At 39.6% G+C, this 15,529-nt stretch overlaps 1 protein-coding gene across 3 annotated transcripts in view; it reads left to right on the forward strand.

The window, feature by feature from the left end:
- AKAP6 (A-kinase anchoring protein 6) overlaps window positions 1–15,529 on the forward strand; it is a 500,428-nt gene that overhangs the window by 92,640 nt on the left and 392,259 nt on the right. For 2 of the 3 annotated variants that reach the window (XM_030813191.1, XM_030813206.1), the window contains exon 2: window positions 12,406–12,763. In XM_030813191.1, the coding sequence (XP_030669051.1) occupies window positions 12,440–12,763 (324 nt within the window). In that variant the 5' untranslated portion in view covers window positions 12,406–12,439. Of the gene's footprint in view, window positions 1–6,447; window positions 6,572–12,405; window positions 12,764–15,529 lie in introns of all 3 variants that reach the window. The other variant, XM_030813201.1, reaches the window with a different exon arrangement.

The raw sequence follows: 15,529 nt of genomic DNA on the forward strand, positions 1-15,529 counted from the left end.
ATCCTCTCCAGCACCTGTTGTTTCCTGATTTTTTAATGATGGCCATTCTAACTGGTGTGAGATGGTATCTCACTGTGGTTTTGATTTGCATTTCTCTGATGGCCAGTGATGATGAGCATTTCTTCATGTGTTTTCTGGCTGCATAAATGTCTTCTTTTGAGAAGTGTCTGTTCATGTCCTCTGCCCACTTTTTGATGGGGTTGTTTGTTTTTTTCTTGTAAATTTGTTTGAGTTCATTATAGATTCTGGATATTAGCCCTTTGTCAGATGAGTAGGTTGCAAAAATTTTCTCCCATTCTGTAGGTTGCCTGTTCATTCTGTTGCTTGCTGTGACTCTGTTATACAAATTGGAGCTTTCCCTAAATCTCTGCTAATCCTTGACTGCCTGCTTATATTTAGGGGTAAAAGACTAGAAAGCTGATTGGATGCTCTGAATGTGTAGGTGGGCCCATTGACTGAATGTCACTGTAGGATAATCTGAATGTGCCAATTTCAGTATCTTGTCTTCTTGGACTGATAAGATCTCCTGGAGAGGGAACCTCTAGTCTCTTGACTGGAGGCTTAAGGAATTGCTCCCAGTGTATGAGGAGCCAAGTCAGGGAAGAGGGCTGGGGATCTCAACATTCAGAATGTCTGCATTAATTGAATCCTCCTATTTTCAGAATACTCCTCAACTATGCATGGTGTCTGCCAGTCCAGAGACCCTGTGATTCATTCTTTCTAGGTAATAAACCTCCAGTCTTCTGTCTGAACTGGGGGTGGAAGCAAATACCCAGCAACACAGAGTAAGGAGAGACCTAAAACAGTTTTAAAAATCAAGATTAATCTTCTTAACATATGATTGTCTCTTTATCTGGAGTTAGGCCAAGCTTGAGGTTAAGGGCACAGACCTCCAAGACTAACAGTTCTGCCCAAGATTTCTGATGCCAGTTGCAAATTTGGGGGTCCCCAGGGCCATCCTCACTTCAGACCAATTGGCTATAAATTTGAGAGTTCACACAGACTCTCTCAGATTTGATAATACACTAGAACAACTCATAGAACTCAGGAAAGTACTATTACTTATCATTACAGTTTTATTGTAGCAAAAGGATACAAATAAGAGCCAGCCACAGGAAGAAAGATGTAGGGAAGAATCTAGGGCTAGGACAAATCTTCCAGGTCCTCAGGGATGTATTACCCTTCCGTTGTTCATGTGTGACAATGCACATGGAATACCACCAATTTGGGAAGCTTGTCTAAGCTTCAATGTCCATAGTTTTTATTGGGGCTTCATTACGTGGGCATGATTGATTGAATCACCACCCACATGGTTGCCCAAAGCCTCAACCCTTTGACCACATGGTTGGTCCTTCTGTCTGGCCAGCCCTCATTCTGAGTCACCTTATTAGCATACACTTATCAGGTATAGTCTAAGGGGCCCATCATAATTAACTCAGATATTCCTAACACTTGGGAAATTCCAGGGGTTTAGAGGTTACTTCCTGGGAGCTGGGGCAAAGGCCTGACTTTTCTTTAGATAAAGGTAGTTCTTCCCTACACACCTCTCCACCTCTACTTCCAGAGGTACCTGGTTCCATCAATTTCAAAATACTTTAAGGATTCTGAAGTAAAAATCAGGTTGGTTCTTTGTTCTCTGTACTGCTGTCTTAGGATTTAGTTTTTGTGAGTTGGTTAAGTCATTTATCATTTATTCATCTAATTTCTGGCTTCCAAAATACTGTTTTTCTTCCTATTCTTGAGTGGTTATATTTAACAAAACACTTTTTTCAGCAGTGTTAGTAGGGTTTCTGGAAGGAGAAAAATTAGGTCTGTGTATTCGGTTGGCCATCTTTACTCAGAAATTGCCCAGGCCTCTCCCAATTAATTTTTTGTTTGTTTGTTTTTTGAGATAGGGTCTCACTTTGTCACCCAGGCTGGAATACAGTGGTGAGATCACAGTTCGCTGCAGCCTTGACCTCTTGGGGTCAGATGATCCTCCCACCTCAGCCTCCCTGGTATCTGGGACTACAGGTGCATGCTACCACGCCTGGCTAGGTTTTTGTGTTTTTTTGTGTGTGTGTGGAGATGGGGTTTTATTATGTTTTCCAGGCTGGTCTTGAACTCCTGGGCTTAATTGATCCCCCACCTTCCTCTCCTGAAGTGCTGGGATTACAGGCATGAGCCACCACACCCAGCCCTAACTTATTTTTATTAACAACGTTTTTGTAGAATACTTATTAACACCTGGCAAATGCTAAATTAGCAAATACTTCTATATTGCTGACTTAATACAGATAACTAATTCAGACTTCAGAATCTTTCAAGATGACCCTTCCCTCAGGGCCCATTTTCTTTCTACTTTACATATTGAGGTCACAACATATAAATAGCTTCTTATCGCTTGTTGTCTGTGGGGAATGTGGGGCTAAAGAGGGATCTTTTATCTTCAATCTTGCCTATTGTTACAACGTTTTAACTAATATTTATATATTATATTTAGAACAAGAAAAAAAGTAGAAACATTGCACGAAATGATCCTTGAAATTTTTCCACTTCAAATCTATAATGCTAAGATTGTGAGTAGGGTTAATGGAGAACTAAAAATGGAGAATTCTTTTTATATTTAATGGAGTAGGTAGGACAGAGCGCAGAACTCTTTTAATCATTTTGATCCAAAAGTCAAACTTGTATTCATTCTCTTTCTCTGTCTTTTCTTGCTGGGCTAGAAAGAGGTTTTTAAGGTTACACTTTGTGTTAATAAAGTCTTTGCTTGGAAAATTGGATGTTGATCCTCTCATGATGCTGATTTCTTGTTTCGTTTTCTTGGTAAATAAGAGCACATGTATTGACTTTCCTGTACCATTCTAGGATACAACTGTAATTGAATTATTCTTTTTTGACAATCTTTTTAGAATTCTTGCTCCCTGAAAGATTTATTCCAAACTCCATAACGTGGCATTCTCATCCCTCTTACAATATGGCAGCAACTTACCTTGTAGCTTAATCTGTTTCTTGGCCCCATCAAGCTTCCTGTTCCCCTCAACACTCAATTATTTGCTGATTCTCCCAGCTTCTTGGTGTTGAGGTATCTTTATCCATGCAGTTTCCCCAGCCTAGAATTCCTTCACCTCCCTTCCATCTCTGCTTATTTAAATGAGACCCTTTTTCTCTTTAAAAAAAAAATTTGTTTTGTTTATTTTTAACTTCTATTTTAAGTTCAGGGGTACAAGTGCAGGTCTGTTATATAGGAAAATTTGTGTCATTGGGGTTTGTTGTACAGATTATTTCATCACCCATGTATTAAGCCTAGTATCCATTAGTTATTTTTCCTGATACTCTCCCTCCCCCTACCCTCTACCCTTTGAAAGGCCCCAGTGTGTATTGTTTGCCTCAGTGTGTCCATGTGTCCTCATCATTTAGCTCCCACTTATAAGTGAGAACATGCAGTATTTGGTTTTCTGTTCATGTGTTAATTTGTTAAAGATAATGACCTCCAGCTCCATCCACGTCCCTGCAAAGGACATGATCTTATTCTTTTCTATGGCTGCATAGTATTCCATGGTGTATATGTACCTCATTTTCTTTATCCAGTCTACCATTGATGGGTGTTTAGGTTGATTCCATGTCTTTGCTATTGTGAATAGTGCTGCAATGAACATATGCATGTATGTGTCTTTATAATAGAATGAATTATATTCTTTTGGGTATAGGATTGCTGGGTCAAATAGTACTTCTGTCATTAGGTCTTTGAGGAATCACCACACTGTCCTCCCCAATGGCTGAACTAATTTACTCTCCCACCAACAGCGTATAAGCGTTCCTTTTTCTCCACAACCTCACCAGCATCTGTTATTTTTTTGACGTTTTAATAATAGCCATTCTGACTGGTGTCAGATGGTGTCTCATTTTGTTTTTGATTTGCATTTCTCTAATGATCAGTGATGTTGAGCTTTTTTTCATATGATTGTTGGCCACATGTATACCTTCTTTTGAAAAGTGTCTATCCATTGGCTGGATGCGGTGGCTTGTGCCTATAATTCCAGCACTTTGGGAATTCAAGGTGGGCCAATAGCTAGGAGTTTGAGACCAGCCTGGGCAACATGGTGACACCTTGTCTCTCCAAAAATCACAAAAGTTAGACAGGTGTGGTGGTGTGTGCCTATGGTCATAGCTTCTTGGGAGGCTGAGGTGGGAGGATCATGTGAACCCAGGAAGAAGAGGTGCAGATAACTGAGATTGTGCCACTGCATCCCAGCCAGGGCAACAGAGGAAAGAAAGAAAGAGAGAAAGAGAGAAAGAGAAAGGAGGGAAGGAAGGAAAGGAAGGAAGGAAGGAAGGAAGCTGTTCATGTCCTTTGCTCATTTTTAATGGGGTTGTTTTTCTCTTGTAAGTTTGTTTAAGTTTCTTATAGATGCTGGATAGTAGACCTTTGTTAGATGCATAGTTTGCAAAAATTTTCTCCCATTTAGTTGGCTGTCCATTTACTCTGTTAATAGTTTCTTTTGCTGTGCAGACATTCTTCAGTTTAATTGGATCCCATTTGTCAATTTTTGCTTTCGTTGCAATTGCTTTTGGTGTCTTCATCATGAACTCTTTGCCCGTGCCTACGTCCTGAATAGTATTGCCTAGGTTGTCTCCAGGGTTTTTATAGTTTTAGGTTTTACATTTAAGTCTTTAATTCATCTTGAGTTAATTTTTGAATATGGTGTTAGGAAGGGTCCAGTTTTGATCTTCTGCATATGGCTAGCCAGTTATCCCAGCACCATTTATTGAGTAGGGAATCCCAGACCCATTTTTATAAGCCATCTGAAATGTTACCTTCTCTAGTAAAGGTTCGCACTTATCTTTCCTTTACTCAGGATTAATGACACTTCTGGGGCCTTATGGGGCCTTTGTTTGTTTGTTTTTGCCCTTCATGTATTTGAGCATAGCCTGTTGGTGCAGTAGGTATGAGTATGTGTTTGGGTCAGGGAAAGAGGGGGAGAGGAGAGACAGAGGTGTGAGACAGAGATTGTTTCTATAAAGTTATAATTTCCTTGAGGGTGAATATGATGAGTCACATATACATAGAATACCTTTTATATTGTTGATTTTCAGTAATGTCTGTTGATTTAAATTATAACCACTAAATGTCAGTTGATTTGAAATGAATCTTGTTTCATTTCCTTTACCTTAATAGCATTGACAAAGGCAACAATTGTACGAATTATGTATTAAAGTTTTACAAATCCAGTCTCTGTCATTACAATTTCTTGAACAATAGAAAGGTGACTGCCTAATGCTTAAAGGTGATTTTTAGCAACTTGGGATGAGGGTGAGAAGTATGAACGCTCATTAGTGTTTACTGAGTCCAGGTCCACATATTGATGACCATGGGTGCCACTGCGGCTGCCTGCCTGAAGCAGCCAAATGAATCTCTGTGTGACAGGAAATGACTGCTGTAGTGGAGGAAAGAAAATACAGGAGGCATGATGAATATCTGAGTCAATCTGGGTATCCCTGTCACAGGAAGATCTGAATAACTGGGGAGAGGGGTAGGAGGAAGGTTTGAGGGGAGAAGATGATTGATTAAGTGTGTTATGGTTGACGGCAGACTGTGTTCTGGGCAAGGGAGTTAGCGGGTATTTGAGGAAAGACCCAGGAGATGGTGCGTGGTCTCTAAGTGATTAGCAGAATGTAATCACTCATCTGCAGAGGGGCACAGCTGTACAAAAGGAAATATTCAAGAGGGAAAAGGAGAGAGAGAAACACCAATGATAACACCGAGATCTTTTAAATTATGGAAATCTGTTTGGGCCTCCCCTATTTACGTGCTGTTTCCCCCCTGGGGCACTCGCAGTCCTCCTCCTCACTGACATCCACTTGTAGGCTGGCCTGTTATTGCAAGAGGATTAGAAAGTGAGATTAATCTGGGGCTACTGCAGTGATTTCACTAAACAGTGTTACTCTGCATGAGTGCTGGAGGGCAGTGGGGTGGGCAGGGAAAGAGAGCAAAGGAGAAGAAGGCATCAGGCAGCAATTATGGACATTTCCTTAGCAGCATCTTACAGAGGCCACTTTAACTTTTTCCCTAAGTAAAGATTTAACTTAATACTTGGCAGCAACTCTTTGCCTCTTCTGTTTAAGAGCTTAAAGCCATTTAAAGTTTCCCAGCTCTTGACCCAACAAAAGGCCTGGGAGGTAGGCAGGCAGCAAGATTTATTTATTTATTTTTTTTATTTTTTTATTTTTATTTATTATTATACTTTAGGTTTTAGGGTACATGTGCACAATGTGCATTTTTGTTACATATGTATCCATGTGCCATGTTGTTTTGCTGCACCCATTAACTCGTCATTTAGCATTAGGTGTATCTCCTAATGCTGTCCCTAAAACTAAGTGACGAACTAGATCCTCATTCATCTGGCTAGGCAGTGGCATTTAATTAACCAATTTATTAAATTTGTTTTTGTGTTTTCTTTGCAGAGCCTAATCTGGTATCCTGGAATCATATACAAAACAAAACAAACAAACAAAAGCCCCATTAGGCCCCAGAAGTGTCATTAATCCTGAGTAAAGGAAAGATAAGTGCGAACCTTTACTAGAGAAGGTGACATTTCATCCAGGGTACAGCTCTGGAGTTCCTGTCTTTCTCCTTAATGCAATCAAATCATGAGAGCTAACCTTAGACAAAAGTTGAAACAGGCCAGAGGATTTTATTTCTAAATTCAGTGTCTATGTGAATAGGGTCTATGAAGAGTGGTTATAAAAATGTAAGAGAAGAAATGAAGGGGGAGAAAAAGGAAACTTATGTCATGCTTAATATAATTTTTTCTACCTCTGTTCTGTAATAAGTGCTATGTAGCAAGCACATCTGTTAATTTGACTAGAATTATGCTTTAATCACTTGCTTATGTTTTCAGGATAAGCAGGGCACAGAAAGACTGAGAATAAGAATTTAGGCTTAGGGTTGATTTACATGATGAAAAGACTGCCTCTCAGACTGTACTCATGATAATGCTCTTACATGGAAAGAACAGTTTCTTGCTGAGACAGAGCAGGAATCTATTTGGCTGAAGCTGGCTTTGTCAGCTAGTCATGTTAACACTGTACTATTAATTTACCCCGCTTTAAGATTGCTGGGGTTTTTGAGAGTAAAGTCTTGATTCTTCTGAACCATGACTGGAAGTGTTCTGTCCACCCAAAGACTCTTTTCCATAGTGATCCTTGTTTTGGCAACTGTCTCCTTTTTCTCAGTCCACTCATCACTGTTTGTTTGCAAAAGGTCTGCCTATGACTGCACAATCCTGGAGCTTATACATTAGCTTCCAAATAGGGACTGCATAGCAGCCCTCTCTGCACAAGAGATTTAGGCCACTAAGAGAGTATGAAGCTGGTATTCTATACTGGCACCAGTGTCCTGCCAGCATGGTGCAGCCCTGCCACTGGCCTTCATATTGTTTGGCCACAAGAAGAGAAACACTGGGGAGAGGAGGAGCCAGATGATTAATCCTGAAGGGCTGTTAGGGACAAAACCATTTACAGTGAGTACAGTCGGCAAGATACCCGGCTTTTCTGTTCTTTTATTTAAGAGAGAAAATTGTAAAAAAAAAAGGAGCGAGGGGTGGGAAGCTTTGATGGCGATGTAGCTGAACTTTTTTGTCTCCTGATTTGGTCGAATGAACTTTTCCGATTTAAATGTGTTTGTTTATTCAAGTCGAATGCATTCTGCTAGCGTCAAGCTCCAACCCAAAACTTGTGGACATGAGATCGCAGAAACAGTCCTTGTTAGTAAGCCATCCATGGCATGTTTCTATAGGATGATAAAGAGAGTAAGGTGGAAAAACCCTGTTATAATTTAAAAAAAAAAAAGCCTTAAAATCGTTACTGCTTTCAGCTATTGCACTTTAATTATTGCCTCTTCTTTGGATTTGTGTAAAGGAAAGGATTTGATGGATGTTATTTTTAACAGCAGCTGGGATAAAGGTGGTATTATCACTAATGCTGGAAAGATGGCCACAGACAAACATTTGATTAAGGGGAGGGAGATGAGAGGTCACTGGGTTCCAAAAAGCTGACTGATCACTCCTTTCACACCGTCTTGAAGCCAGAGTTGTAACTTGGTGGGTACCTGTGTGCACTTGATCAAATTTTTTTATTTTCACCATCAGAAGTTGTAGTCTAAGCTTTTAAAAAAATGTCTCTGTGACTAGAAAGGAATCTTATTGCAAGATGACTTGTAAAAAAGAATTCAAAACTTATATTATTTAGAAATATAGACTCATGCTCAATTTCCTGCTTTCTGTTTGCATTCAAATGGAGTAATTAGCTTGATGGGAAAGAAGCTTGAATAGTCCTGATAAGGGCAAGAAAAATACTCACAAAGATTGTTACTATAGGTTTCTACAATTCGAAGCATTTTTTAAAAATTATAATTTATCTTTAAAATCAGATGTGATTTTGTTAAAATCAGAAATAGAGTATGACCATCCATATATGCTACATTTAAATGTGAACTACTAAAAATTGAAAAATGTTTGTAGTAATTGCTTTTCATGAAAATGGGCAATTAATCCATTTTATGCTACTACCCAGGCTTGCTGCGCTTAATGACACATATACCATTCTTTTCCTAGTGGCAAAGGTATATGTGAAGGAAAGTAAATAGATGTTGAAATGAAACTTGAGTAAAGCACACTTTGTTTTATTTGTATGGGTTATAGAAATTCTCTTGTGTGTAGTCTGACCAGTGAAATGTGGAAACATCGCATCTAGTTAGAAGTTTTATAGTTACAGGAAAATTTTGCTTTTTCAGCTTGAATGTAAGATTTCTTTGTACTTGACTCATGTAGGATGCATATCTTCTCCTCTCCAGCTGTGCTTTTGTTTCATATTTTTATTTTATTCTGGTTTGTCTTCTACATATATAACCACATCTGTTTTGTCAGTCTTAAGTGGCAAACTTCTAGAGGGGAGAATCTCCCATGTTTGTTCCTCTGGGAAGAATTAACAACACAAAATGTGTAAATAATGACTTACAAAATGCTGTTTTCATGATAGTAATTTATTCCTTTTCATTAAGTAGGACACAACTATCAATAATACTTGTAGGTTTTGATAAAATGGAGAACCATCATTTAGTAGCTACACAGCTCTCAGGATAGGCAGGAAACTTCCAGCAGCTTTGAAATCTCTGGCTAAATAACCCTAGGCAGTCACAGATTCTTAGGGCAAATGGGGTCCTATTGACTATCTAGTTCAATTTTGTCATTTTACAGATGAAGAAACTGAGGCCAAGAAATGTATGGAGCGTTTTGCCCCAAATCATATAAAACTGCAGCGTGCTTAGTGCGCAGACTAATGGTATATATGGAAATGTTGCAGGTTGGGGCATAAATTGCAGTGAGCTAATTCTTTAGTGTGTTTTTTAGTTTACAGTAGGATGTGTATTCCCAAGAAGGCCCTGCCTTGACTTAGGAGTTTCAGAGAAAACACAGTGACTAAACACTGTTTTTCAGTTGTGCAGGGCTTTGGGGCACCGTTTTGCGGTGAGTGTGTATGTGTCAGTGTAGGTTAAACAGTTCATTGTAGGCTGCCCTGGCTCAGCATTCAGTTTTCTAGTTTCAATGACTCTGGCTTCTTAGAAGAGGGAACCACTGTGACACCAGTGTCTTCATTTATAACCAGTTCTACGTTCTTGACCTAGAAACCTTATTAACCTTTATGTATCAGATTCCTTCTCTAAGATTGTGATTCTAAACTTACCCCCAGAGGGCAGTGGGTTGATTAATAATTTTTTTTAAATATTAAAAATTTGGGGCCGGGCACGGTGGCTCACACCTGTAATCCCAGCACTTTGGGAGGCCGAGGTGGGTGGATCACGAGGTCAGGAGATGGAGACCATCCTGGATAACACAGTGAAACCCCGTCTCTACTAAAAAAAGTACAAACAATTAGCCGGGCGTGGTGGCGGGCGCCTGTAGACCCAGCTACTTGGGAGGTTGAGGCAGGAGAATGGCGTGAACCTGGGAGGCAGAGCTTGCAGTGAGCCGAGATGGCACCACTGCACTCCAGCCTGAGCAGCACGGCGAGACCCCATCTCAAAAAAAAAAAAAAAAAAATTTTTTGGAGAAATTGGAATCAGCCTGAGGCTGGGATACGGTTTGTGAAGAAGTGGTATAGTAGCTCACTCTTCCTGCAGTTTTATCCCTCTCAGTGAAATTTTGTTATCTTTTAATTGTTTTTTGTTTTAATAGCCAGGTCTAGTATTATTATTACTTTTAAAACTGAATGCAAGCATGGTTAAATATGTGGGGTATCTGCCTTATATTCATAGGAAAGAAAAAAAGCGTGGGGTATGGATTTCTGCCTTTTGCAATCAGGTGGAGAAGGCTGTTGAATTTGAAGCCTGAAGCCATTCTCTAAGGCAGGTATCAAAGTGATAAACCTACTTTATAACATATATTTTGCTTTTTGCAAATAACTTTGTTTTAAAAATTTATCTGTAATTCTCTTTTTTATTTTTTGAGACGTAGTTTCACTCTTGTTGCCCAGGCTAGAGTGCAATGGTGCAATCTCGGCTCAGCTCACTGCAACCTCCCACTCCCGGGTTCAAGCAATTCTTCTGTCTCAGCCTCCTGAGTAGCTGGGATTACAGGTGCATGCCACTACACCCGGCTAATTTTTGGTATTTTTAGTAGAGACGGGGTTTCACGCCAGGCAGGTCTCGAACTCCTGACCTCAGGTGATCTGCCCACCTCGGCCTCCCAAAGTGTTGGGATTACAGGTATGAGCCACCACGTCTGGCTTTCTCCTCATCATTTAATTCAAAAGTTAGATGCCTGAGAAATTAGGGAAAGGGATTACGCTGCAGTATTGGAAAGATTCTGAAAAAATATGTCATAGGAGTAACTTAGTCTTAAGGCTTTTGTCAACTCAACAAGTCTTTTTTATTTCCATTCCTCATTCTTGTATGGAAAGATACATGTTTCTAGTCAAATTGGAAGCGTTTTTAAAAGTTTCCCCTCTATTTTGGTATGTAAAAATAATTTTGCTTTTCTTTTTTTTGCTGAATATTTGTTACTATACAAATATGAACTACTTTTTGACAATCACATTTAATTTCTGATCTTTTGGTCAGTCGCCTTTCATCTTTGGGGGAATAATGGTATAAACTAACTTGAATATGTAGAACCCGAAAAAAAATTATAAAAGAAAAAGAAATTCATTGCCTTGAGTAGAAGAAGCTGCTCTTGAGACTAAAAATAGTGCTTATTTAAAGTACAAGAGCCTAAAAGTTGGTATTTTATACTAGACTGGTTCCAGAAGAAAGATGAATTTAATAGCTGGATAATTAAACTAATTAAATTTATCTTAAAACGCAACCTTACTTTATGATGAATTACACTTATGTTATTTTAACTTACTTGGTTAATATTTTACTGTTTATGTATTTCAGACCAGTTTATTACCCTTAAAATTCCAGAAGCCTCTAAAAATTCCATATAACCAAATATTAATGTAATTTAGATTGAGAGTTAATTAGATCTATTCAGTACAATCCATGATTCATACTTTCTAGGAAAGTAAAGATTTGGGATTGTCACAGGTTATTATTTAACTAACAAATCATAGAAAGGAGCAACATCTTCTGAATTCAGCTCAGTGTTTTTTGTGATTAGAACATCTTCCCACGTAGCTGTCCCATGTATTGAATATGTTGATTTTATAGTCAAAATGATGTCTGGATATTTCTAGTAGAAAAGCCCAAAATAATCCTGGCTTGAACAAGATAGAAGTTTATTTTTTTCTCACATAAAAGAAGTACAGGGCAGCAATCAGACCTCGTACGGTAGCTCCTCCGTTATCAAGTGGAACTCATGTTTCTACCCCCATGCTCCACCATCCTCCACCCGTAATACTCAAAGGCCTCTCTGGGTCTGAGTTGCCAGCTGCTCTAGCCATCAAGTCCACATTACAGGCTGGAAGAAGGGGAGGAAGGTAGAAGGGCATAAAGGGAGCCGCTCCTAATTGAGTCAGCTCCCTGTAAGCAGCTCTCCCAGAGTTTCAACACAATTCCACTCATTGGCCAGAACATGGCCACACCTAGCTGCAAAGGAGATAGGGAATGTAGTTTTAAATTCTGGGTAGGAATATGAACAGCTAAAAACCAAGATTTTGTTACTAAGAAATTAGGGAAGAACAGATGGGGCCGTGGGGGGAGAGTAGGCAATATCACAGTGGTTTTATGTTCATATTATTTCCTGGCTCTTGGGGCTACCATGTAGAAAATCAAAACACCTCTTTCTGTTTTTGTTATGAGCTATGGTTTCTTAATTTAGAAATCTGGCTTAATTTAGAAATCCTGTTTCTTCTGTGAAGTATCATTTCTTTATTTGGCAATCTTGACTGACTCTTGCTTTCTTCTTTCCTCTTGCCTTTCAGCTGTTTTGGAAAGAAGTGAGGTTTAGACTTCTCCATGTTAACCATGAGTGTGACACTTTCCCCCCTGAGGTCACAGGACCTGGATCCCATGGCTACTGATGCTTCGCCCATGGCCATCAACATGACACCCACTGTGGAGCAGGGTGAGGGAGAAGAAGCAATGAAGGACATGGACTCTGACCAACAGTATGAAAAGCCACCCCCACTACACACAGGGGCTGACTGGAAGATTGTCCTCCACTTACCTGAAATTGAGACCTGGCTCCGGATGACCTCAGAGAGGGTCCGAGACCTAACCTATTCAGTCCAGCAGGATTCAGACAGCAAGCATGTGGATGTACATCTAGTTCAACTAAAGGTAAGGCAAGGTCTGTGATCCTCTCAGGATAGAAGTTTTCAAAAGGCTGTAGCACCTAGAGCCTGTGTTCTGTAATTTCCAATGAGGAATTGTCCAGGAAGAAAAGCACAGTAACAGGTTTCAAACCATTATCTTTAGAGGTAAACATGGAAATAATTTATTCTTCTCTGATTTTACTACATGTGCTGATTATCTAGAATAAACTGGCCTTTGGTGATAGTGCAGAGAAATGGAGAAAGGGAGGGGTATTTTTGTGCAGTGTTATCAAAATAAGTTACAAAGAATAAAAGTATTTAAAAACACTTACAAAAGGCTTAATAAAAGACTCTTATAGGTAAAATATCAAAGTCAGCTGTGATTGTGAGTATTTGTATGTGTCTATTATCTTCAGTTGAAGCTGATGCTGCCTTTGTGGCAAACAATGAATTCTGACATAGTAGGGAAGGGCAATGTTCTTTTACAATAAGTTGTTTCATGCAGGCACAATGCTTCATGTAGAACAAAGGTGATTTTATGACAACTCATCTAAAGTTCAGACATTAAAAAAAAAGTCTGTGGACTCGGAAGCCCTTTAAAAGCCTGACTGTTGGCAATAATGAAATGGAGGTGCTAGTAAAGAGTATTACTAATAGCGTTTTTGGCCCAGGGACTTCAAGATAAGGTGAACCTCGCCCTGCCATAGTCACTCCTCTCTTCCAGGTCCTTGAGGGAAATACACACTCAGGTCAGTGACCTGCAGAGCAAGACAGGTTTATAACCAGTCAGGGCACTGGCCACAAACCCCATGATAAATTTCTAGTCAATTAGAAATAATACTAAGGAAACTTCCTTTTACCTAAACTGGTTGATCCTAAATAATCTGAAATGAAAGGTCAAACATTCTTGGATCTTAACACTTAAATGGTTTATAGGATGCAGCCATCAGCCTGAGTGGGAAAGATGGGCACTTAAAATGAAGCATAGAGCCTAGAGCAGAGCAGGTTCAGCCTTCTCAGGCTGGTTCAGCAGATCCTGAGCCCAGCTGCCCCGTTACAGAAAGTGTTCAAATGAGTGTGGTCAGGGGAGAGAACAAAAGAGCCAGAATCTTAAAGGTGACCGGGCTTCTCCCATGTTGAGCAGGTCTAGTGTCTCTTTTCTACAGGTTATCGGGGAAAAAAGTACAAAAACATAACAGAGGCTAGGAATTAGCTTCAACAGAATGCAAACCCCAGCCATCTTTCTGCTGTTGCAGCAGGGAGTGATTTGACTCAGTCTGTGAAACATGGTTTGTATAATCAGAATAGCAGCTCTCCAACTCCTTGACGTTAGAGTGAAATAGAAACTTGGAGGCTCTGCTTTGCCCCCTTCTCTTCTCTGTCCCCTCCAAAGATACCCTTACATGTGGCTCCCATAAGTAGATAGAGGGTTAGGCTTATCAGGAAAGTCAACTACTGCTTTCTGGAATCTTTCAGATTTACACAGAAAAGGTGGGGAACAATAAAGGGAAATATCTTTAAAAGTCTCAGTAAAAAAAAAAGTGTTGTTAAGGGCTATTAAAAACATTAATGGGTCAATTAACTTTATTTAATTGCATTAACAATTTGGAAGTGAAAATTTAAATTTTAGTTCCAAATAAGAATGTAAAGTTTTTGTACAGTTAACATAGGGTTATATTTAGTGTTTGAGAAACCAACTCTAGGGTTATTTGTCTTTTTCTCATTGGAACTGCCTATCACCTTCTTACCTTGGTCAAAAGGTATTTCACACCCACCTCCATCAGCTCCATCCCTTAGTATGGTCTGTCTCCCCTGCTGAGAAAGGAGCCCCAGGAGGGCGTGAAGTCAACACAGTAATTACATAGTAGTTACTCAATCAATAACTATTAAGGGGATAAATATAAATTGTCCTATGTTCATTTTATTCTAGGATGTCTATCATGACTTTTTGGGGTACTGGTTTCATTAGGTTACTTAACCAGTAGTGCCTTTCCACATTGAGTTCAAAGTCAAGGAGCTCTGGTTATTGCATGTGGCCTCAAAAAAGGTCTACACAAGTGTTTGGTTGTATCACTTGATCTGCTTAGTTAAGTTTCTCTTTTATTTGTATAATATTTCTTTATTCCACCAAATAAGCACTGTCATGCATTTTTTCAAAAATATTTTAAATAAATATCACTTTTTCTGATTTCCACGTTGATCCATAAGAATAAAGGGGAACATGGGCACAGTTTTATATGTGAAAACACAATAAAACAACCTTGTAGAAGCAGCTCTCAACTGAGGCCTTTGGCAAAGCAGACGGGCAGGCCCAGACTGGGGATGGCCAGCTGTGATGGGGCGTCTTAGCTTTGCTCCCACTACCTTGATAAGTTACCCAATTTATTAATTTACAGTGAAAAATAACCATCTCAAGGCTGGGAATGCCCATGGCTTTAAAGATCATCTAGGCACAGATAATTCCCTAATTTATATATTCATCTCAGTGTTTTCTCAGGAGCCCCAGCTGCCTAACTTAATCTCCACTTGTGTCTCTAGTGGGCCTCTCAAGCCCGTCAAAGAGCTGTTAATCCTCTCCCAATCTTACCAGTTTCAGTAAACGTCACTACTCTGCTAAAGCCAAAGCATGACTCTCCACTCCACATACATGTCTATCAACAAGTCCTGGGAATCCATCTCCAAAATATGCCCTAAAGTTACTCTCTTCTCTCCAACACTACTGCTGCCATCCTAGTCAAGCCACATCACTGCTTGCCTAGGCTGCTTTTAGAACTTTCTAACTAATCTTACC

This window comes from Nomascus leucogenys, chromosome 1a (genome assembly GCF_006542625.1).
Source record: "Nomascus leucogenys isolate Asia chromosome 1a, Asia_NLE_v1, whole genome shotgun sequence".
Classification (NCBI taxonomy): Eukaryota; Metazoa; Chordata; class Mammalia; order Primates; family Hylobatidae; genus Nomascus; species Nomascus leucogenys.